We start from the raw sequence: 20107 nt of genomic DNA, 5'->3' as shown, positions 1-20107 counted from the left end.
ATGTTGTGACTACAGCCTGCACCAGCTGGCTGACTTGCCCCTCCTCTTCTTCACACAATAAGAGACATTTCTTATGTGCAAGAATCCAGGAAGTCTCCTGCAGGGAACACTGTGATTTACAGTGTAATGCCCTGAGCAGGGTATTTTCTACTGCTGAGAACAAGCAAACGCAGCTGTTGTTCGGCAGCTCCTACAGACAGGTACGAGTGGGATCCTCACTCCTTCATCCCCACGGGGACATCCTTCTGACCATCAATTACAACCGGTCCACCCCTCTGGGGAGAAGCCACTGCTTTCTGGAGGTGACCAGTGGTTGCCAGTCAACAGCAGTCTCCCAGTATAAGATGCCACGTGGAGACAAATCTTGATTTCAGGGAACACCACAAGGCATGAAATCTTCCTAAGTTCTCCAACCAGGATCAAGCTACCAGAAGGCTGGGAACGGTCAGACCACAGCACTGCTTCTCAGCATCGTTTCCACCCAAAGACCACCTAAACCCTTTGAAAAACATTCGCAGCCCACCGTGTGCAGCTCTGCCGCAACCGTTTGAACTTGCAACCCAATCAACATTCAGTTAAGCTTTGACCGCCTGCTTGTTACCCTCACGTTGTTCGCCTGCAGCCCAGGGAGACTGCGCACATCTATACAATTCTGGCTTTTTGAAACAGTACCAGGCTCCGTATTCAATTATCTCCTGGCCAACACCACCCTGTTGTCTACAGAACGGGGAGACGACTGAGTTATCACACAGAGACAGCACTTTCCAAGGCAGCAAGTATGAAAAAAAGAGGCTTGAAGACAACTAGAGAAGATAAATACATTTGGTCTGTCATCATAATGAGGCAGGATCCAGGACAAGCTGTGGGAGGAAGAACTAGACAGTAGCCAAGGGAGTGGGAAGATAAGAATCAGACTTTTCGTACTGCCAAAGGCACCCTGGTATCAACCTGCATCAGTGATAACAGTTTCTCAGTTCCCCCACCTGTAAGACAGGGTAACACCATTTCCCTGGATCACGTTAAAATTGTGAAAAGCTCAAATATTACTGCAATGAAAGCTATGTCTCCATGGGATCTGTCTACACAGACACTCTCAGGAAAAGTAATCTGAATTACAGAAAAGGCAGGATTACTTAAAACTTCACAACGCCCCGTTAATGACCTGGGATTAAAACAGTTACCAGGCTTTTAAGTGAAAATGGCCCCACACAGGAAGTTTAATGCATCTTAATTAATCCCCCTGGGAAAAAAAAAAAAAAAAAAAAAAGTGAATTTGGCTTAACACCCTCTGGGCCACCAGCTCCAGCAGGAGATAGTGATGGACAAACCTTAAACGTGAAAAAACCCAGAAGCTGTTGTGAAGGCTGCCTGGAACCGGAAAAAAAAACCCCATGTCCTGAAGCTTAGAAGATCCCAGCCAAACAAAAAGAGCAATCTTGGAAATGGAAACTAAGGATCAAGCTTTTTTGAGCACTTTTGGATGTTGGATTTTGCCTCCATGATTCATCCATTAGTAGCCGCAGGGCTGGAACAGCACCCAGACTGCCAAGCCTCCGTGTTGTGCCTGAACCACAGGGCTATTCCTGACAGTTCACTCTCTTCCTTCCCTTGTCAGCACCTTGCCAAAATAACAGCCAAGGGGAAGTGGCAGTGGGTCATCTCTCTTGCCGATTGCCACGAGGAAAGAATAACTCTTTGAATCGTCCCATTCTTTCCTTAATTTCAGGTGACTGAATCACTCCTGACTCACAGCTCCTGTGCAACGGCCTTGACTCCCACTGGGGTCAGCGGCGCAGTTCCCTTCCCATCGCACTCAAACAGATGCAAACTGCTGTGGGGGGCACACAGACAAAATACTGCCAGGGACACACGGAGAGACAGACAGGCACCTTCCATGAGCTTGCAAAGGTCCTAAATAAGCATACGTGGTCATTCATGCTTTACATGCAGGCATGCACACTTGTTAAGGCAAGTAAGGGCACACTGGTGTCAGATTATCTGGAAAACTCAGAGCCACCTCGAACGAGGACTGTGTGTTTTAAAGTGCTTGTCACTCAGTGTGACGCTGGGCAGAGTTTCACCTCCCAGGAGTTCAGCATCCAGCATGCTGAGCTGCCAGCATTTCTGGGCTAGGGGAGCATGAGACAGTTGCACCGCTAACTGCAACATCTGAAAATCAGGAGGGTGCTTTTGTTTAACTACTGGTGCAAATCAAAAACCAGGCCCACTCTGTTTTGGGAAAAAAGAAATTGTACGATACTTCAAGTTTCCTGCTTATTAACCAGGCAATTTTCCAAGAAAAATGAATTTGCCTTGGTGGGAAAAAATGAGCCGTTTAAGTAATTCAGTGTTGGCACATTCACGTTTGGAAGTTGAAAACAGTAGATTTTGTTGCATTCATGACAAAGCCAAAGGGGAAGGGCAGAAAGTAACTCAAAACAGAAATGGAAGATGAAAATTAAGAGTGTGGGTTCTCTCTCATTTAAAAAGAAACACAGAAAACAAAACCCCAAGAAATACTTTTAACTAATTTTGAGCAAGCAAAAGCTCACAGTAGTTTTTGCTCGCTTTGTACAGCTTTAGTGTGTAAAACAGACAACAGCTCTCTGCGGGGAAGGACTTAATATCCTTGCACTTTTCTAGTGCACATCCAGGGACACACGTTATCCAGCGGACGCACCAGCAGATGTGCTTTTACAGGATTGCAAGCCAGCGCTTCATTAAGGCAAACACAAGCACCCCCTGCCCTGGGGAAAAAGCCACTGTCCCTCTCTCCTAGCCCCTGGCTCTCACACGCATAGGATGGGAGCAAGCAGGAAGGGCAGCTGGAGAACTATGGATGCAGTTGTCTCGACTCTTCCAGGGAGACCCCTTTGGAAGTCCAAACTCACATACCTTCTGATTCACGTACCTGCCCGGCTGCTTTCCGACTGATTTAAGAGCGGGTTGATTGATAGCCCAGATGTGAGGGGGCTTCCAAAAATATGTGAGGAAGGGAGGCTAAATGTTGAACCTGCCAGTGAGAACACCTACACGGCAAAACAAGGAGGGGTGGGGAGAGAGAAAAACGACTTCTGAAAAAGGCAAGAGGAAAGTAACTTCATTATTCCATCTCTTCCTGACTGCTGAACCCAGCTTGCTCATGAGAGAGAGTGTTAAAAATATCTCCTTGGAAGTCTCACTAGACAGTTGAAATCTTCCCAGCCCCATCTCAGAGCCAAGAGGTCTGACTGAGCCATGTTAACACGGAGGCTGTAAAACTAACTCTCTTCTCCCTGCAAAACACCTCTCACAGTGAGCTCTCGACAAAGGCCATGGCTCCGTCTCCTGGCACACGCTCAGCCCACCCAGCTGGGACGTGCGAGCCCTCCCACCAAGTTATCTGTGCTGCAGAGCAAAGGTAGGGCTGGCACTGGCGGCACGATCCAGTCGAGCAGCAGGGGATGAGCCGCACGGACACAGCACACGCCAACAGCCAGGCCTCCGCTACCTGGGCACCGTCTGTGCTCCCCTTACGGTCAAGGAAAAGCAATGTGTCCTTTTAGGTTGCAATTCCTCCCACCCCAAAAGAGGCCGCGTGGGTTGCGACACGAAATTGCCTACTTCTTTCTACTGACTCGAAGGGAAGCTGCAGTTGGCAGCTCCTCTCCAAAGTGAAGGAAGAGTAGCTGTTCCCAAGTGGAAAAAGCAACTCCTCTGTGCCCACAAACTGGCCCTGCTCTGTCCAACGATCTCCTGAACTACAGTCCCTCTCCTGGTCCTGATGTTCTTACCTGCGTGGTGGAGACCGAGGAGGAGGAAGCTGGGATGGTGCTAGCAAAGGGAGACCGGTTGAGCTGTGGGAGAGACGACGTACCCTGGTGTGCCAGCAGGCTGGAGGAGAGGGGTGTACTGCACACAGCTCGGAGCACTCCGCCCCCGTGGGAAATAGGGTCCTTGTTACTGGTGTAGATCCCTGCAAGGGGAGGAGACGTGTTAGAGAGCCACACTCCCCTCCGATGGCCTGGAAGCAGCTGGCTTTCTGCAGGGCTCCATCTCAGGAAGGGAGGGTGGCACCAATGCACAGGACCAAGTATAACATGCACTTCAGCATCTCATGGCCTGGCATGCAGCAAGGGTGGCCACAATCCTTCTACCAAAAGGTAGCACCGAGTTTTCCAGCCTTGCCTCCTCCCCCCTCCTTTGCTCCTCGCACCCCAACGCAATCTTGACAGAGAAATAACAGCATATAGTGACTCACCGAAGGCACGAGTCAGTGGCAGAAGCGGGTGGTGGACTCAAGAGAGTCACACTCTCTGCTGCCCTTGCTAGCCAAGAGACCAAACTCTTCCTGAGCTAACCTGTCTGCTTCTGTGATGCCCAGGGACCACGGTGGGGCATGGACAGATACATGAGGAAGAAAGGGTGAGGAGAGAACTGCTGCTGAGGGAGGGAACCCATCTGACTTCCCCTTGGCTCATGCACACAGCAGAGACAGTGCTCAAAGCTGGGTCCTTCAGAGCCCTGCCAACATCTCTCCGCGAGAAAAGAATGGGAGAACAAACAGGCAGGAGAGCGGGGCCTGGCAGCCTCCTCCTCTTTGAAACATCCCTTTGTTGTTCCAGAGGGGAGGCAAAAAAAAAAAAAAAACTTGGCCTAAGGTTGTGATTATGGAAGTTGCATCAATTCTTGCAGCTCCCCTCCTCTCTCAGGCAGCACAGACAAATGGGCCAGGGCTCCCAGGCACACACAAAATTATACCTTCCTCCCCCTCCCTCCCTTGCAATCTGACCTAAATTGGAGCATCTGCAAACAACCCACAATAGACCGATGACAAGTTCTGCTGCCAGAACAGTGTCAAACCTCAGCCCAGAGCAGCAGGCCCCTCCTCTGCCTGCTGCCTTAACCCTTTCCTGCCACATGGCCCGGCTGCCCTCATCCCTGCCAGGCCAAGGAAGAGGACTCGGGCTGGGAACAGCTGTAAGCCTCTCAGCAGAGTTAGTGGCATGCCAGTCTCCCAACATGGATGTGGTAAAATCAGGATGAGAGGTTTTGCTTTTAAAAGAGGGGTTAAACTCGGACTACTTGGGAGAGTCCCTCATTTAGGGTCAGATTGTGATTGTTGCAGTTTCATTTGTGAATATCCCTCTCTATAGCTTTGGAAATTAAGCTCTGGCTAGCTGAGGTTTTCCAGCACTTGGGCAAAAAGGGTTTGAAATGCCCCCCAGCTCAGATCTGTAGCCCAGCACCAATGATAAAGAAGCTGAGCTGGAGGAGATTCTAGGATGAAGGCCAAGATGGGAAGGGGAGACCCAGATGTGGATTTTTATAGCTCCTGGGACTAAATTAAAGGGACTGGACTCTGTGCAGACAGGTCCAGACACCAGCCAAATGTGATGAAAAAGACAGCACAGCTGGGAGGAACCATGCACACCTGGAGCCCTAAGGGGGAACATACCTGAACCCAGCAGCGGTGACTCCATGCTGAGGCTGGGCAGATTCCCCGTGTGGCTGAAGGACCGTGAAGAGCTGCCGATGCTGGAGCTAACAAGGGAGCCCCCGGAGAAGGGTGACGAGGAAGTTGACGTGGACCCAGCCAGCTGGGCACCCAAAATCTCTTTGCTTTTGCCCCCTTTTGGCCTTCCGGGCCCATGCTTGTTTTTCTTGCTACCCTTGTGCTTCTTCTCCTTCAGCACCTCTCCCTCCTCCATGCTGAGGGATGGCATGCGCTTGTGGCTGCTGCTGCCTCCGCTGGTTCCGCTGGTCCCCACCGAAGGACCGCTGACAGGGTTCGAGGCCTTATAGTCCACGGGGGAAGCATCACGGCCTCTCTGCTGGCTCACTGTGGAGGTGGAGAAGCGCATGATAGACCCAAAGCCCGAGAAGATCACCTTCTGCTCAAAGATGTCCCCCTTCTGGCCTTCATACAGAGGGGAGCAGTGGGAAGAAGAAGAGGAAGAGACAGGCTTCCGATACTTCTCGTCGTCCTGCTCAAGCTTGGGGAATGTCACAAAGTCCTGGGAGCACTGCAAGTTGCTGCAGGAGGTACCTGGGGAAAGCAGATATAGGAAAGCTCGTGATAGCAGTGCTGCAGCCCATAAGGCAACTGGAGCACAGTCACAACACAGGTCCTCTAGCACAGGCTCGTTATGGAGCCAAAGGCTATCCCTGTCACCTCCCAGCCCATTGCTTTGATGCTCTCTAGCAAGCACGAGATGTGCACACAACCAGCAGCTTCACACCCCCCCAAAACGTGCACGTGCCTGCTCCCCCAGGCCCTGCATCACCGCTGCCCCCCCAGCCCTGCTCAGGCTCCTAGGAGATGGAACGTGCTAGCCATCAAGACAACAGCTCAAAAAAGAACTGAGCAAGGTCGGAGCAGATGGGAGCCCTGCAAGGCTTTGACTCAAAGCTCAGGGGAGCCTGGATATCAGGTTTTGGCTCGGGTCTCTCCACTAGTACTCCTTAAAACACTGCTGCAGACAGTACCACCTACGGAGAAGAGGGCAGGTGCTGCCCATATTGCCTGTGCACAGCATCCTTTCCCTCCTCCCTCCCCTCAGACATCTGGATCTGTTTTTCCTTGCAGTGCAGCAGGCCTGCACAGGAGGGGATCTGTAACACTCATCCAACTCAGTTCTTCCCTCCGTGCCTGCAGTTAGTAGCAATAAGACCTTTCCTTTTCTCTTCAAGGGGTTAAAGAAATAGCCATGAGCAAAACTTCCCAGCACTACCTGCCGAATGGGTACCTTTACAGACACAGAGGCATCAACGAGGAGCAAAGCAAAACATCACCCCCCCTTCTCCCCGCCTCTCTTCCTCCTCCTTCACCCCTTACCTGCAGGCTGGAAGGTCCCGCTGGATGAAGCTGAGCTGAAGCCAACCGAGCTTTTCCCGCTCCCTGTCTTTTTCCCCTTGTGGCTGCTGCCATGGCTTGAGGACTTCCTGCCTTTCACCTCCGACCTGCCGACCTCCGAGGCCTCTTTGCTCCCCTCATGGTGGCTGGTAGAGCCCTGGCAGCAGCAAACACAAAGGTGACTCAGGCCAGATGTGGCCACAGCAGGAGCTCTTTTTACCAATTTCCCCTTAAGAGAAGTAATTGCCCCCTCTGCCCACAAAGTGATGGCCAGGTCATGTTACTCAGGAGAGAAAAGCAACATTTTCTTCTACTGCTGCTTGGTGGCACCGGGCTTTATACTCTTAGGGATTATACTCATCCCATCTAACCGCAGGAAATTAAACAGGGCACAGACAGAGATTCCCTGCATCATCAGCAGAGGGGAGCACCTCAGAGGGTTATTCAGCCCAAGTAAAATCTGATTTTGGCTGTGATTCAAACATCTATTTCAGCTGCATCTCTCAGGTGTGCTGTTCTCAGCAAGGTCAATCCACCTGGGGGAACTTGCTCATCCTTGTGCCGTGGCAGGAGTTTCCCCGGGTTCCCTAAAGCAGCTCCACTGCCAGCCCAGGGCTTTCCAAATCTACTGCAGTAAATATTTCACAGTGACACTGTTAAAGCAGCATCTGCCCATGCAGCGACAGATGCTATCCAAACCCCATATAAGCCTGCAGGAGACAAGGAGAGCAAGTGGGATGAAGAGGCTGGCCAGATGCTAGGAAATCCAGGAGCCTGGGACGAGAGAGAGAAGTGTGGGAGTTTAGCAGGGGGAGAGTGGAATGAACTGAAAACCAGATCCCCCGGGGCACCCATGCTAGGATATGAAACCTTCACCTTCAAGTCACTTCAAAGCCAAACCAGATCGCTTCTTGCGAGGTATTACTGCAACCAATCAATATTATAGATATAACTCTAACGTGATGGCTACAGCCCAAAATATAACACCTGTACATTAGTGCAAACACCTTGTATTTCTTACTGAGTAGATAGAAGGAAGACACAGAGAAGCACAATACCTTTCTTACATTCCACTATCCCTGACTCCAGATGACCTCTTCTTGGGGAGAGCTAAAGAAAAAAGGGCTTGTAATGCAGACTCATGAATGCCCAGATAAAAATCTTTCCCCATTCCTCCCACATGGTTTAATCACTCTGCACAATGCAACAGCTGGCAGCCTAACACACACCAGATGTGCTGGGAATATGAAAGACAGGAGGAAGGGAGTGGTGGAAATTAGGGGGGAGAGGAGGGGGAATCTGTATTTTCTCATCACAGACTCCTGGATGTAGGAGATTAAGCCTTCTTGATTTATGAGCTCAGAGGGAGCATGAAAATCTTTCCGACTTTCCACATCTGCCTGGGGAGGGAAAGGAGAGCAGTGTCTGGGGGCTATGGGAAGTCCTGAGACTGCTCACGAAGTCGCAGGAACGAGATGGCTCATGTCTCAGCAGAAATGCAAAACCCTGAGTTTTCCTCCCATAAATTCACCTCTTCGGAGCTCCGCACAAGGTGCACGAGGCCACAGAAGGGCAGGGGGAAACCACATGAGAAGACATGTTCTAAATCCAGAGTGTCAGGAAGGGAGTGCAGGGCAAGTAATGAATTAGTGCAGGGTGGAAGAGGGAAATCTGAGCTGGCAAATAAATCTTAATTGCAAAATTAAAGGAAAAAAAAATTAAAAAAAGAAGGTAAGAGAGGCTGAGCTGGCTCAGCTGAAGGCAGTGAACGGACAGACACTCACCTGTGGGGCTGATCTGACCCCACAGACCTCCCTGAGAGACTCCCAGAGATTTTCAGAGCAGGCTTTTCCCACCTCCTGCCAAATGCTATCCCAGATATTGCTTGCCAAACAGGTCATGGCAGACAGATCTGTATGGCACTACCACAAGCCCTCCTTCCCCCCCACAAAAGGCCCTTCTCTAGCAGCCATTCCAGAGAGCCTGAATTTGGGGCAAAGGCCCAAGCATTGCAGCCGAGGAGCAAAGAGAGGGAAACTGAAACCACACAAAATCACTTCCCCTCTCTGAGCCTCTATTTCTTTCCCACTCTGCTCCATGGAGCCTGCAAGCTCTGTGTGGCAGCGGAGCCTTCCAGGAGACACACGTGGACTGCCAAGCACAACACGGCCTTGATCTGAAAGGGGAGGGGGTCTCCTATCATAATGCCAATATTAATAACAGTAATGAGAGCTGCAGTCCCATTGCCTCCCTAACGAAGGAGATTCTCCAGTGCAGGGCTGCTGCCTAGAGGGAGCAGGACTGGAGAAAGCTGCATGTCTGCCGCTTGTGCATAAACAGAGGTTTCAGTCTCTGGATCATCAGCTTTTCTCTAGCATGGAAATCCACGTGTGTGTGTGTGTGTGTGTGTGTGCAGAAACACTGATATTTTGTGTGCTGCAAACAGGTGGGGGGGGGGGGGGGGAGGGCATGCTGCAGAGGAAAAAAAAACATAGGGAACCACCGAGGAAGTGAGAGCTCTCTTCCAAAATGAGGCAGCAGCTACATTTTGAAGGTCTATTTAAAGCAACCAAGTGAAAAATGTCACCAGAATAAATCTGCTGCCCCAGCTGGAGGTGACAGTCTGATGGGGAAACTCCTGCCTCAAACCTGGAGCCAGGAGAAGTGAGACGAAGTCGCGCGGGCACCCAAGCACGGGCAGGCATGCACCTCCTCTCCCCCCCCCGCCCCCGCCCCCCCCCCCGGGCACTCGCCATCCCCCAAGGGGCTGTACCTGTTTCCTGGCCCCTCTGTGACACTGTGCAGCACCCAAGCTCTTCATTCATTAATTTATTTATGGGAAATCAGAAGAGCATCACTTTGCCTCCTGATTGGCGGGACGAGCTCCTAGAGGGAACCACTGACAAAATACAGAAGGGGTGGGGGAGGCTGGTGCCTCCGCGTCAGAAACACGGAGCAGCTTTGCCCTGGATTAAACTACTGGTGAGGGGAAGCAGGGAGGATGCGAATGAGGAACAATGCAAGGGGAGCAGGAGCTCCTCCAGCCCACGCACCACGGAGTGATGTGCTGAAACAGCCACCCAGGCAAGCTGTAAGCATCAGCTGCCTCTCCACGCCAGGTCAGACCCGTCTCCATCAGGAGCTCTGGGCACAGGCTACAGCACCTCTGCGTCTGAGCCACTCTCAGCCTTCACCATGCCCCTTCCCTCAACCTCAAGATCAGGCAGCACTGCGCTGCTGTTCTTTCTAGGTGGGGATAGGACACAGAGATGGGCTGAAGACCATCTTTTTAAGTTCCTGATGTCACTGGCAAATTCCCACTCAGGTCAGGACAAGGGATGCTAAAATGCTCAGGGATTCTTACCACAAATATCCATGCTGAGACATGCTTTGATTAAAAAGGGTAATAATCATCAGCCTTCTCCCACAAACCCCTACCCCATCGCAGTGACTGTGAATCTGCCTGAGCCAGGCGCAGTGCAGAGGTTCCCAGGATCTGTCAGCTCTAGGCCAGTCCTGGGTAGATGCCGAGAGCTCAAATAACAGTGGGAAACCTGGAAAGTCTCCCTGCCTCCGGTGGCGTCTGCAATCGTGAGCTCTTTGCTCTGCTGCGCTCCCTCTCCAGCACCTGACCAGGAGCGGGTGGGTGCGGGGAGGCCTTGGCATCTACGGTTTAGATTACAAAACCCAGAGCAAGCCAGATGTTGCAGCCCAAAACACGTAGCATGTGTGAGTGTGTGTCAACAAGTGATCATGATGTCTGCAGCTGGCAGAAGAAGGCAGCTGGGGTGGCTTGCAATCCTGCAGATTTACTGCAAGTGCAACAGAGAGTGGCAGGATGGCTCCCCAGGGGCATTTGCAGGGGGAGGGGAGAGGCAGGCTGCTTGCTGTTCGGCTGCTCACAAACCAAGAGCCCAGCACCAGGCACCAGCTACACGGAGAGATCCCGAGCACAGAAACTGCCTCCTGAATTTGTCTGGCGGTGTGTGTGATGACAGAGACGGAGCAGCCCTGGCTGCCAAGACTTACTGGTGAGACTCATTGCTCCTGCCCCGGCAAGAAACCCTCCCCTACCGCAGGCCCGCTCCATGAATGCCATCTTTCCAACAGGCTGTTCAAAAGCGTTACTGGTTGGCAGCATTTTGGTAGTTTTGGATAGACCACGTGAAATAGCCAGAAACTCTGACCCAGAGGGGATGTTTTCTGCCTCCTTCCCACTCCCCCAAAAGTCTGTAGGAGCTCCAGGTAGCCAGCATGACAATGAATGAGAGCCTATATCCAGCACAAATTCACTCTCTACAATCCCCCCCAATCCACCCAAAAGCTCTGGAGCCCCACTGGGGGATTTTCACCAGGTCAGCTGCTCCGCCGGCTCTCTGGCAGGAATACCTCTGTGCCCCACGAGCAAAGTCTCCTGCCCCTCTTCAAGAGCGATGAGAATTGCATCGCCCAAAGACACTTTTCAGAGGCAGGAGATGAGCTCGGAAGAGGTATTATGAAGAGTCATTTGCATGCTGTGAATTCACACCCTAGTTTCACTTTCCGGTGTAGATGGGAGCTGAGGCCACCACTGTGTTTTCAGTATGTTTATCCGCTAAACCGGAGTGAGGCAGTGAGAGCTTGTCACTGCACAGACAGGACACAGAGGACTGGCAGAGTCCAAGTGTCAGATATTAATGGTGTTCAGATTCCTAGGAGATGCAGGGAAGCACTCAGTAAGATGTTAAAAAATCTGGCAGAAGTCAGAGGTCTAGCACAATTGATTTCCAGAGGAAGACTGAAACCACATCAAAGGATCCTCTTCATAACTAAATGGTTCAAGAGGGGAGCACATGGTGGACTATATATTAGGTGAAAATTGGAACTGAAAAAATAAATCTGGATTGCAAAATTAAAGAAAAATGTGAAGCCAGAGGCCAGGCTGCCTGAGGGAACAAGGAAGTAGAATATACCACCGTTCCTCCAAAACAACAAAATATAGTTACAGTGCTGTCAGCCTAACGTGGTGAAGTAGCTTAAAAAGTGCTACTATAGAGAACTATAGCTCTCAAAATCCATTTTTAAAGGGTTGCTGAAAGTTCCAGAGGACTTTGGTGGCAACATCAGATGCTGGGGCTCAGATGTCTGTTGCCCCAGGCTCCATTTAGGCTAAGCAAACTGGGTGCAGACTGGAGCATGGCTTCAGGTACTAGTAACACCTCGCCCCGGCCTGGTGGCTGGTGCCACGCTACGGTCTGCCCACAGCCCCGGTGCCCAAGGGGCAAACAGTGCCAGGACCCTTCTGCTGATTCGCCTGACTCATGCTCCTGCTCTTCATTGCTGGCTCCAAACCACTGGCGATGCTCAGTGCCTCCAGTCCCAACCCTGTTCCAGCCCAGCCTGCGCACCACGACGGGAGCCTGGGACTCACCGCGTGTGGTGCCGCTTTGGCTATGGTGCAAGCAGCGCAGTGAGCCGGCAGCACAGGTCTGGCGTGGACATCAAGGGCTGCACCAGCCTCCTGCGGCTCTGCACGGCTGCTCGGGACCACTGTCCTTCTCCCAGGAGCCTGGACATGACCATCTGCCCTCACTGCTGCATGTCATTAAGATCTGCTCTCACCCAGCTGCTCCCCACGAAAGACTAGGAGCTGTGTCACCTGCAGGGATTATCCCTCGGGATTTTATGCTCTGTTCATTGGGTAACTTGGAGAAGACAACGGAGGCAATAAATTATTTGCCCAAGATCGTGCAAATGGTAAAAAAAGAGGAAGAGACCCCAGCCCTCTTCAGACTCTAGCCATGGCCCATCAGGGACCAGCAATGCTCTTCTGTGTAGCCACACCGTTAGCGTTTGGCTTGCTGCATCTACCCTACCTGCTCCCCAGTACACTCTACTGGGATAAGCTGTACTAATCTAAGATCCAGAAAGGACAAAGATGGTTTTGGCTTCCAAGAGGAAACCTGTTTAGACACGCTACATTAATGGGTCTCAAGGTTTTACACTAGTCTGGCCTGTGCAATGTTACACTGGTGCAACTATCCAGACAGCCTCATACAACCACCCCTGAGGGGTTTCTGCAGGGTTGTAGCAGGCTGCTAAGCCACTCTTAAATGTGATCTGGAGCGAGTACCTCCGGTAACAGAGTCTGAACAATGCTTTGGGATCTATGCACAAAAAAGCAAGGGAAATATACTCTCTGTTATGAGGATTAATAATAACTCCCTAGGGAAACACTAAAACCCTGTCACTCAACTACAGCTACAGTAATTAGGATCTCCTGAATTTTAGCTTACAAAGAGTTGAAAGCTGCCTGTAAAACTGAATTGCACCCTTCCCTCCTTATTTATAAAGGTCTGGCAGGGCTTTGGAGGAGACAGTGGGTAATTGTCTAACAACCACTCTAGCTGGCCAAGAGTCAGGTTTTGGATTTCAGTTCAGCTTGAAAATAATCTTCTTAGGCCATCAGGTCCTGACAGCTCTGTTAACTGGGTGAATCTGCTGTTCCCAAAAGCCAGAGCTGCGCTGCCCTAACATGAGCACAGGTGAATCAAGAGTGATTGCCGCTCAGAGGCTGTTCCTCCGCTCCGTCCCGCTGTAACTTTCTGCTTCTCCCAGCCTGAGAACCATGAGACCAGCTTTGCCATTTCAGCTCTGACCTACATCTACTCCCCACTTCCAGGCTCGGCCTTGCACAGAACATAGAAAATCCTCTTCAGCCCTAACCCAAAGCAACCCTGGGCTGACTGGCAGGAGCTTTCGCTCTTCCAGACTGCCCCTGCAGTGCTTGTCACATATGCAGACACTGCTAGCCTGTGAATTTTCATTTTCACAAGGCAGTCTTGCCACGTAAAGGACACCCAAGCCTTTCCAAGTAGCATTTCTGTGCACAAAAGGACATTCCTGGGACATGTTTATTTGTTCTAGCAGGAGCTTGGCCCTAGTCCTACTCTCACTTATACCAGAACAGCCCTGCTAAGGAATTGCATTAATTTACATTCCCACTACAGAGGAGAGCGCAACTCCAAAGGTCCAGGCGCTAGAGTAACCTCACTTGTTCCCCGACCCTAAACAACTGCAAACTTGGCCTTCACCTTGTTGCATGCAAGCTCGAGGCAAGTTCAACTTTGTCTACTCTGCATTACTGGTGTTTGGGGCTGGCACAAATTACAGAAAACTCAGGGCTATCCTGATTTACAGCCAGGTGCAAGAGTCCATGTCAGCAGCACGACTTCAGCAGCGAAGAGTAGAAATACACCGACATCCTGACTGCACCCCACCAGCCCTGGGTGCTGAGAAGATAAACCCACACAAGTGACATCTTCCCAGCAGGAAACTGGACTGCTTCTACACCTCAGGTGCAAAACAGGCCACCACACTGTGCCCCTCTGCCTGAATTTTCCTGAAATGGAGAAACTAAATAGAAACCAGCCTCCCATTGTCTCACATAGAAAAGCTGCCTCTATTATGCACTTTGAAGATCTTACGAGCTTCTAAGATTGTCTATTTTTTTCCCCTCAGCTGCATCAGTTTGCCTAATAAAGGATAACACCTCCCACAAGCTTTACCTTGCTTATCTACCTGCCTGAGCTTTTTACGATGTGGCAGCAGCAAAGGCCAAAGTGTGGATATTTATCTATTCTGCAAGAGCTTCAAATCTGAACATCTGCTGCAAACCAGGCTGGCACTTACAGCTCAGTCACCTGGGAGTTTAGCTCCATGATAGTGTCGTCAGTGCTGACAGAAATCAAGACAGCTGCCATGTTAAAATTCCCAAGGTGGGCATCAAGGTGGGGAGGCAGGCAGAGAGAACGAGAATGTGACGAATCAGGCATCGAAATAAATGGACAAAAGCCCTTTCTCTGCTCTTCTGCCCTGTCCTCCCCACTTCCCAGGAAAGTCAGAGTCAATGGTTTCCCGCTGTGCCCCCCCCCCCCCCCCCCCCAAGTCTGCATTCACATGCTCACACCCTGTTGTTTGGTACCTTCTCTGCAGCAACGGACACCGAGGATGGGGTAAGGCTGGTGGGAGACTCCGGACGTTTTTTGTGCTTCTGTTTAGGTCTTTCTTTGTCCTTCCGACTCTGCAAAAGAAATCAGAGAGTACTGGAAGGCTAACTTTTCTTCTGCTGAGAATAGCAGTTGTAAGGGAAAAGAAAGGAGGGTGTGTAGGGGTGGATTTACAACCATACATTCATATTCCTCTTTCCTTCTCCACCCATCCACACAAGCCCAGTATTCCTTCCCCCACATCCCAGCTCCTGGCTGGGAGCGTCCTGCTATCTCTACCCCAGCTGCAGCCAACATCTGGAGTGCAGAGTATCAACAGAAGCCCCCAAATCAGTTTATGGTAAGATGATAGGGAAGGACTTAACAAGCTCTGGCTGATTTCAAGAAACCTGAGCTTTCCTCTTGCTATTTCCCCAAAGGGACTCTGTGCCCCCTTCCCCTCACTCTCTACCTCCTTCAAGGGTTTCTCAAATCCACCCTGCACAGACAATGGGAGAATCTTGATTTCAGCACGTGTTGCACATGCACAGGTAAAGAGAACAGTTCGTGGATATCTCAGAGCCTAGGCTTGAACCTAACCTAGAGGTCCCCCACATCTCCCCTCCCAACAGAGACAGCTGGTCTGGGTCCATCTCTGCTAACAGGAGACAGACCATTTTCTTCAGACTGATTTCTTCATCCTGTTTCTTGCCGTCACTAAAACCCCAGAAACACGGGATTCTTCAAACTTCAAACCAAGAAAAAATCATGTCCTGAGAAACACTGAGTCCTGCCTACCCTGATTTTATATTCTCTTGGGGAATGGACTGTAACCAAGGAGGTTACTCTTATATAGTGTTATCTGGATGTTTACGCTAAACCAGACACGTTTTCAGTGAAAGGACTGAAAATGTAGGCCTACGCGACATCAAGTCAGGGGGGCTGGAGGATGCGCAGGCCAGCTGGGATACAGGATGGATGGATGGACAGACAGAAGATCATGCTCCATTACACACTCCTGCTTCCTCCTTGTCTTCCTCAGGTGCATGCTCCCATGGGAACAGACTCAGCTGACTACAGGAGCTTCTCCATGCTACTGATGTCAGCTAAAGATGAGGCCTTCTTCACTGAAGCTGCAGATACTTTGCTCTGTTCCAAACTTCCCAGTGTCATCACTGGTGTGTGGACTGAGAGCTGCTGTCAGATGTGTGCAGGGCTTAGAAAAATCCATCCTCCTTTCTCCGAGACCTTTTTGTGGGAGAGAATGCTGGTACAGCCCTATTGCATAGGCATTTTATTCTAGAAGCTGAAGTCCTCAGTCTGGACCAAAGGTGTGTTGAGAACAGAACAGTCACATCAAAATTCATTGACTCTCCAGAAAGATGCCGACTGCTTCTTCATGCAGGCAAAGCCCTGAGGCTACAGCTGCCAGCACATGCCAAAGTTGGGATGCTGTCAGGGGAAGATGCAATTGCAGCAAATATATGAGCTTCACTGTGTGTTTTGGGGGAGGAGAGAAGAGAGTGGAATAATTAGCTTAGGAAACAACACATGAAATGGGGAAAAAAAGGGGCAGGAAGAGGGACAGGGCGGGAGGAAAAGGCTGGAGAAGGCAGGCATGAAGCAAAGCAGAGGTGAAGCAAAAGTGCTCCAGAAACCAGCACCTTCCAGTGTGGGTTTGGCTGAATTTTCATTGCACTTGAGAAGGCGGCCCACGCTGCAGCCACCAGGGACCCTGCCAATGTAAACCTGCCACAATGCCACAGAAGTTTCCACTGGGATGAGATGGTGAAGAAAGGAGGCAAATCCAGCCTAGGGTTTCACTGCAGTTGCTGAGTGCCCAACCAACACTGCCAACATCCATCATTTTATCACAAGACTCCTGGCATCTGGCATATCTGTTAAAGCCTCTTTGGTCCTAGAGCTACAGGATTTTACAAGAATCTCTGTTTTCTTTTTTTCTCCTTTCTTTAACACACATTTCCAGCTTTGGCAGTGAACAAGGAAAACTTGAAAATGTTATTTCTACAGACTAAGTGCCGAAAGACAAATTAAAATTAAATCTTTACTAAATCTCATAATGTTTTAAATACTTGGGGGCTTCTCGTGCTATAAATTCTAAGTCTCATGGGTCTTCTAGGACAGGAAGATGTGGAAACCGTGGCCCAGTTAGCTAAGTAGCTTGTCACAGACCATGTGCACATCAGTGTTCATTATTGCAATAGTAGTAACACTTCGCACTCAATAGCACACAGCAGAGAGTTTCAACGAGCTGAAGAGAGGTTTTTAATATCTACATCTCATTTTACAAATGGGGAAATCAGGGCACACGGGATGAGAACGTGCTGATATTTCACAGAAAGTCATCCATAAATTCAGAAAGAAAAGTCAGGAATCTCCACCCTACCTGGACACACACTCACCTACTTACAGATGCTGCGAGTGCCACTCACGGAAGCCAGAAATGGAAAACAGGGGCCAGACACCTCATTACAATACATTTTGCCAAATAACTGCACAAACCCTGTTCCTTACACTTTCTGAATACCACAACGCTTGTTCTCTCATTTTCAGATCCCAAATGCATTTCAATCATCAAGTTGCAACAAGAGGGAATAAGATACACTGCTGCAAATGCCAGTGAGACAGCACTATAATGATTTAATTTCATGTATCATGGTCAAGACGAGACAAGGCAGAGCCAAGTCATTTTGGCTAATGACAATGAACCTACACACCTACATACATACACACATGCACATGCGTGGGGAAAGGCAGAAATGTCCTGACTATTGCCACAGTAAACCACAAAACCTCCCACAACTGCATTGCGATGGCAACCACCAAACTCACATCCTCCAGCTTCAACATCCTGGCTGTCTCCTGTCGGAAAAATCTCCCTTTGCTGTCGGCAGCGCAGAGACTACAACAGCTAACTGAGCAGTCCTCTGGTTATATGTAGGAGTGCATACATATGTACATATTCAGCAAGAACCCTGCCTGCACAATAGGGACCAGATTTCTGGAATGTTTCAGATCCTATTTAGATGCCTGAATAAACGGTCAGGTTTTCCAAAAAGCTAAACACTGGGTATTGAGCTCTTTTGAAGATCTGGCCCTGACTACATGTGCTGAGCAACTGCACTCTTAACTATTTAGAAAATCTGTCCCGCACAGACCAGGACTGCATTGAAACCAGAACCACCGCAGCCTGACAAGGAGCTCAGCTGCACTTGTGCTCCGTGTCCCTGCGCACAGTGCCAGGCCATGCCCACAAGCACACCTTGCTCCTCCGGTGTGCTCACCAAGAACGTCTGCCTGTCCCACACATCCTCTACATGCTCTCTGTGCTGCTTCTGCCCGGGCAGAGCAGAAGCCCACAGGACAGGACACCCAGGAGCTCTCTGGGCTGCAGCCCTTCAGCTTTGCACAGTCTGGGTGTTTGCTGCCTTCCCACCTCTCCACCCTCCAGTTACTCTCTAATACTTCTGGGTACGCAAAAAGGCAACAGGATCTGACATCTTCTTCAATATTACGGGGGAAATGCGGTGCCCTGTGCTAAACAGGCAGGACGATTAACTCGGTTACCCCACAGACACTTTGCAGATGGGGCAGGCTGCCCCCAGATCAAGGCGCTGCTGGCAAGGTTACGCCGACTGCCCGCAGAGACCACGGTCCTGAGAGAGTCAGGGTGCTCAGTCACTCCTGGCTATCTTGCCTGTGTTGACAGGCCCTCGGACAACCCAGGGCGTTCCCCAACTTGCACCACAGGCTTTTTAAACGTGTGGGTTCTCTCCAGGAACCGGAAGGCTCCAAATGCTTCCTGCAAGAGCCGCAGGGTGCAAAGGGAGGGCAGGGCAAGGGGAGAGGGGGAAAACAGCACTTGGTCCCCAGTCTCTGAAATGTCCCCTCCCCACCTGGCTCTTCTGCATCCAGCACTTCATCTCCCCAGCACAGAGGCACTCTCCTCTGCAGAGCCTCCTTCCAGGAAACTTCACAGCCAATATAGCTGCTACCACCGGCCCAGCCTGCCCACAGAGACCTCCCTGGCTGTGCCACGAAGCTGGAGTCAGGGGAAGGGGAGGGAGGGAGGATGCACTGTGAGAGCCGGAAAGCTTTCAACACCCCCATCCCATCTTTGCAAGCAAAAGCCGAGCCCTACCTTGCAGCCGCTCGGCGCTCCCTGCAGCAGGCTGGCTGGCTTGGTCTGCAGGGAACGTGAACCTGCCCCCAGCAACAAACTTCACGGAAAACAAACTCTCCCCATGCAGGACTGAGCAGCTGGGGCTTGGCATGTGGGCACGGAGCAGGCCAGGCCTGCGGCGGGGGGAGCGCGGCTGCATCAGGGGGGGCGTGCCGGCGACACAATCTCCCTTCGAGCTCCCCAGCGCTGGAGGAACGAAAGGGGATCTCTCGCTGCCAAAAAGGGTTGTACACAGCTCCTCCTGTTCCCCCCCACTGCCATCTCCCCTTCCACGAGCCCCCTCTTTTAATCTGCTGGACACCAGCAATTGGATCATTAAAAGTAGATTGGGCAGGGGAAGGAGGGAGGGAAGAGCTGGGAAGAGCCAAGTGGGCTCTGCTGCTCCCTCCCTCTTTCCCAGGCTCTCTGAACTCCCTCACCCGGAGAAGGAGGCCTGGCTTTGGGCAGCAGCCATGGCAGCCGCAGCGAAGAGGAAGGCAGCACCGGACAGAGGGACACCGAGTCCCTGCCTGCAACCTCACTCACACCGGGGCCGTGCTGGGGATTTCGTGGGTTTGCCTTGAGACGCCCTCTGAGCGCAGGAGGGTTTTTACACAAGGACAGACAGAGAGCCCTGGCTGGGCTTTGTGCGCTCTCAAATTATTGCTGCACCCCCTGCTAATGGAAGGATTTGCTGGGGGCGGTTAAACACCCACGTAACAAGAGGCCACAGAATGCCAGCCAAGGATGCTGTGAAACAAGGCTATTCTGGCTAGATTAGAGCAGATTTAGACTCAGTACGCCTTCCCCCCCAAAAAAAAATATATCTGTGCTGGTCTTGCAAGCAGCCACCTGCACATCACTTGAAAAAAACTTCCACTTTGCCCATCGATGCCTGTGTGGACACAAAACTCCAAGATGCACACCGCCGTCACCAACTCGAATGCAAACACAAAGCCCCACACAGACCCACCGGGTTTGTATTTCAGCCCAGTACAATTTGTCCAGTGTGCCGGATCTGCCAGGCCGGATCCCTGGCTCGTTTCCTCCACTGGCACCAGGTCTAGACGGACAGGCAATGGCAGCTTGGAGGCAGGCTCTGCCGTGCATCTGCTCAGACGC

General features: G+C 51.1%; 1 protein-coding gene across 5 annotated transcripts in view; it reads right to left on the bottom strand.

The window, feature by feature from the left end:
* MLLT6 (MLLT6, PHD finger containing) overlaps positions 1–20107 on the bottom strand; it is a 47756-nt gene that overhangs the window by 8489 nt on the left and 19160 nt on the right. For all 5 annotated transcript variants that reach the window (XM_080369916.1, XM_080369917.1, XM_080369919.1 and 2 more), the window contains exons 8-12: positions 14799–14897; positions 6818–6992; positions 5438–6028; positions 3774–3955; positions 2912–3029 (exon numbers count right to left, since the gene is read on the bottom strand). In XM_080369916.1, the coding sequence (XP_080226042.1) occupies positions 2912–3029; positions 3774–3955; positions 5438–6028; positions 6818–6992; positions 14799–14897 (1165 nt within the window). The remainder of the gene's footprint in view (positions 1–2911; positions 3030–3773; positions 3956–5437; positions 6029–6817; positions 6993–14798; positions 14898–20107) is intronic.

The sequence above is a fragment of the Falco punctatus genome, assembly GCF_963210335.1.
Source record: "Falco punctatus genome assembly, chromosome: 19".
Lineage (NCBI taxonomy): Eukaryota > Metazoa > Chordata > Aves > Falconiformes > Falconidae > Falco > Falco punctatus.
The sequence above is the reverse complement of the archived record's forward strand: the minus strand, read 5'-3'. Positions and strand labels throughout refer to the sequence as shown.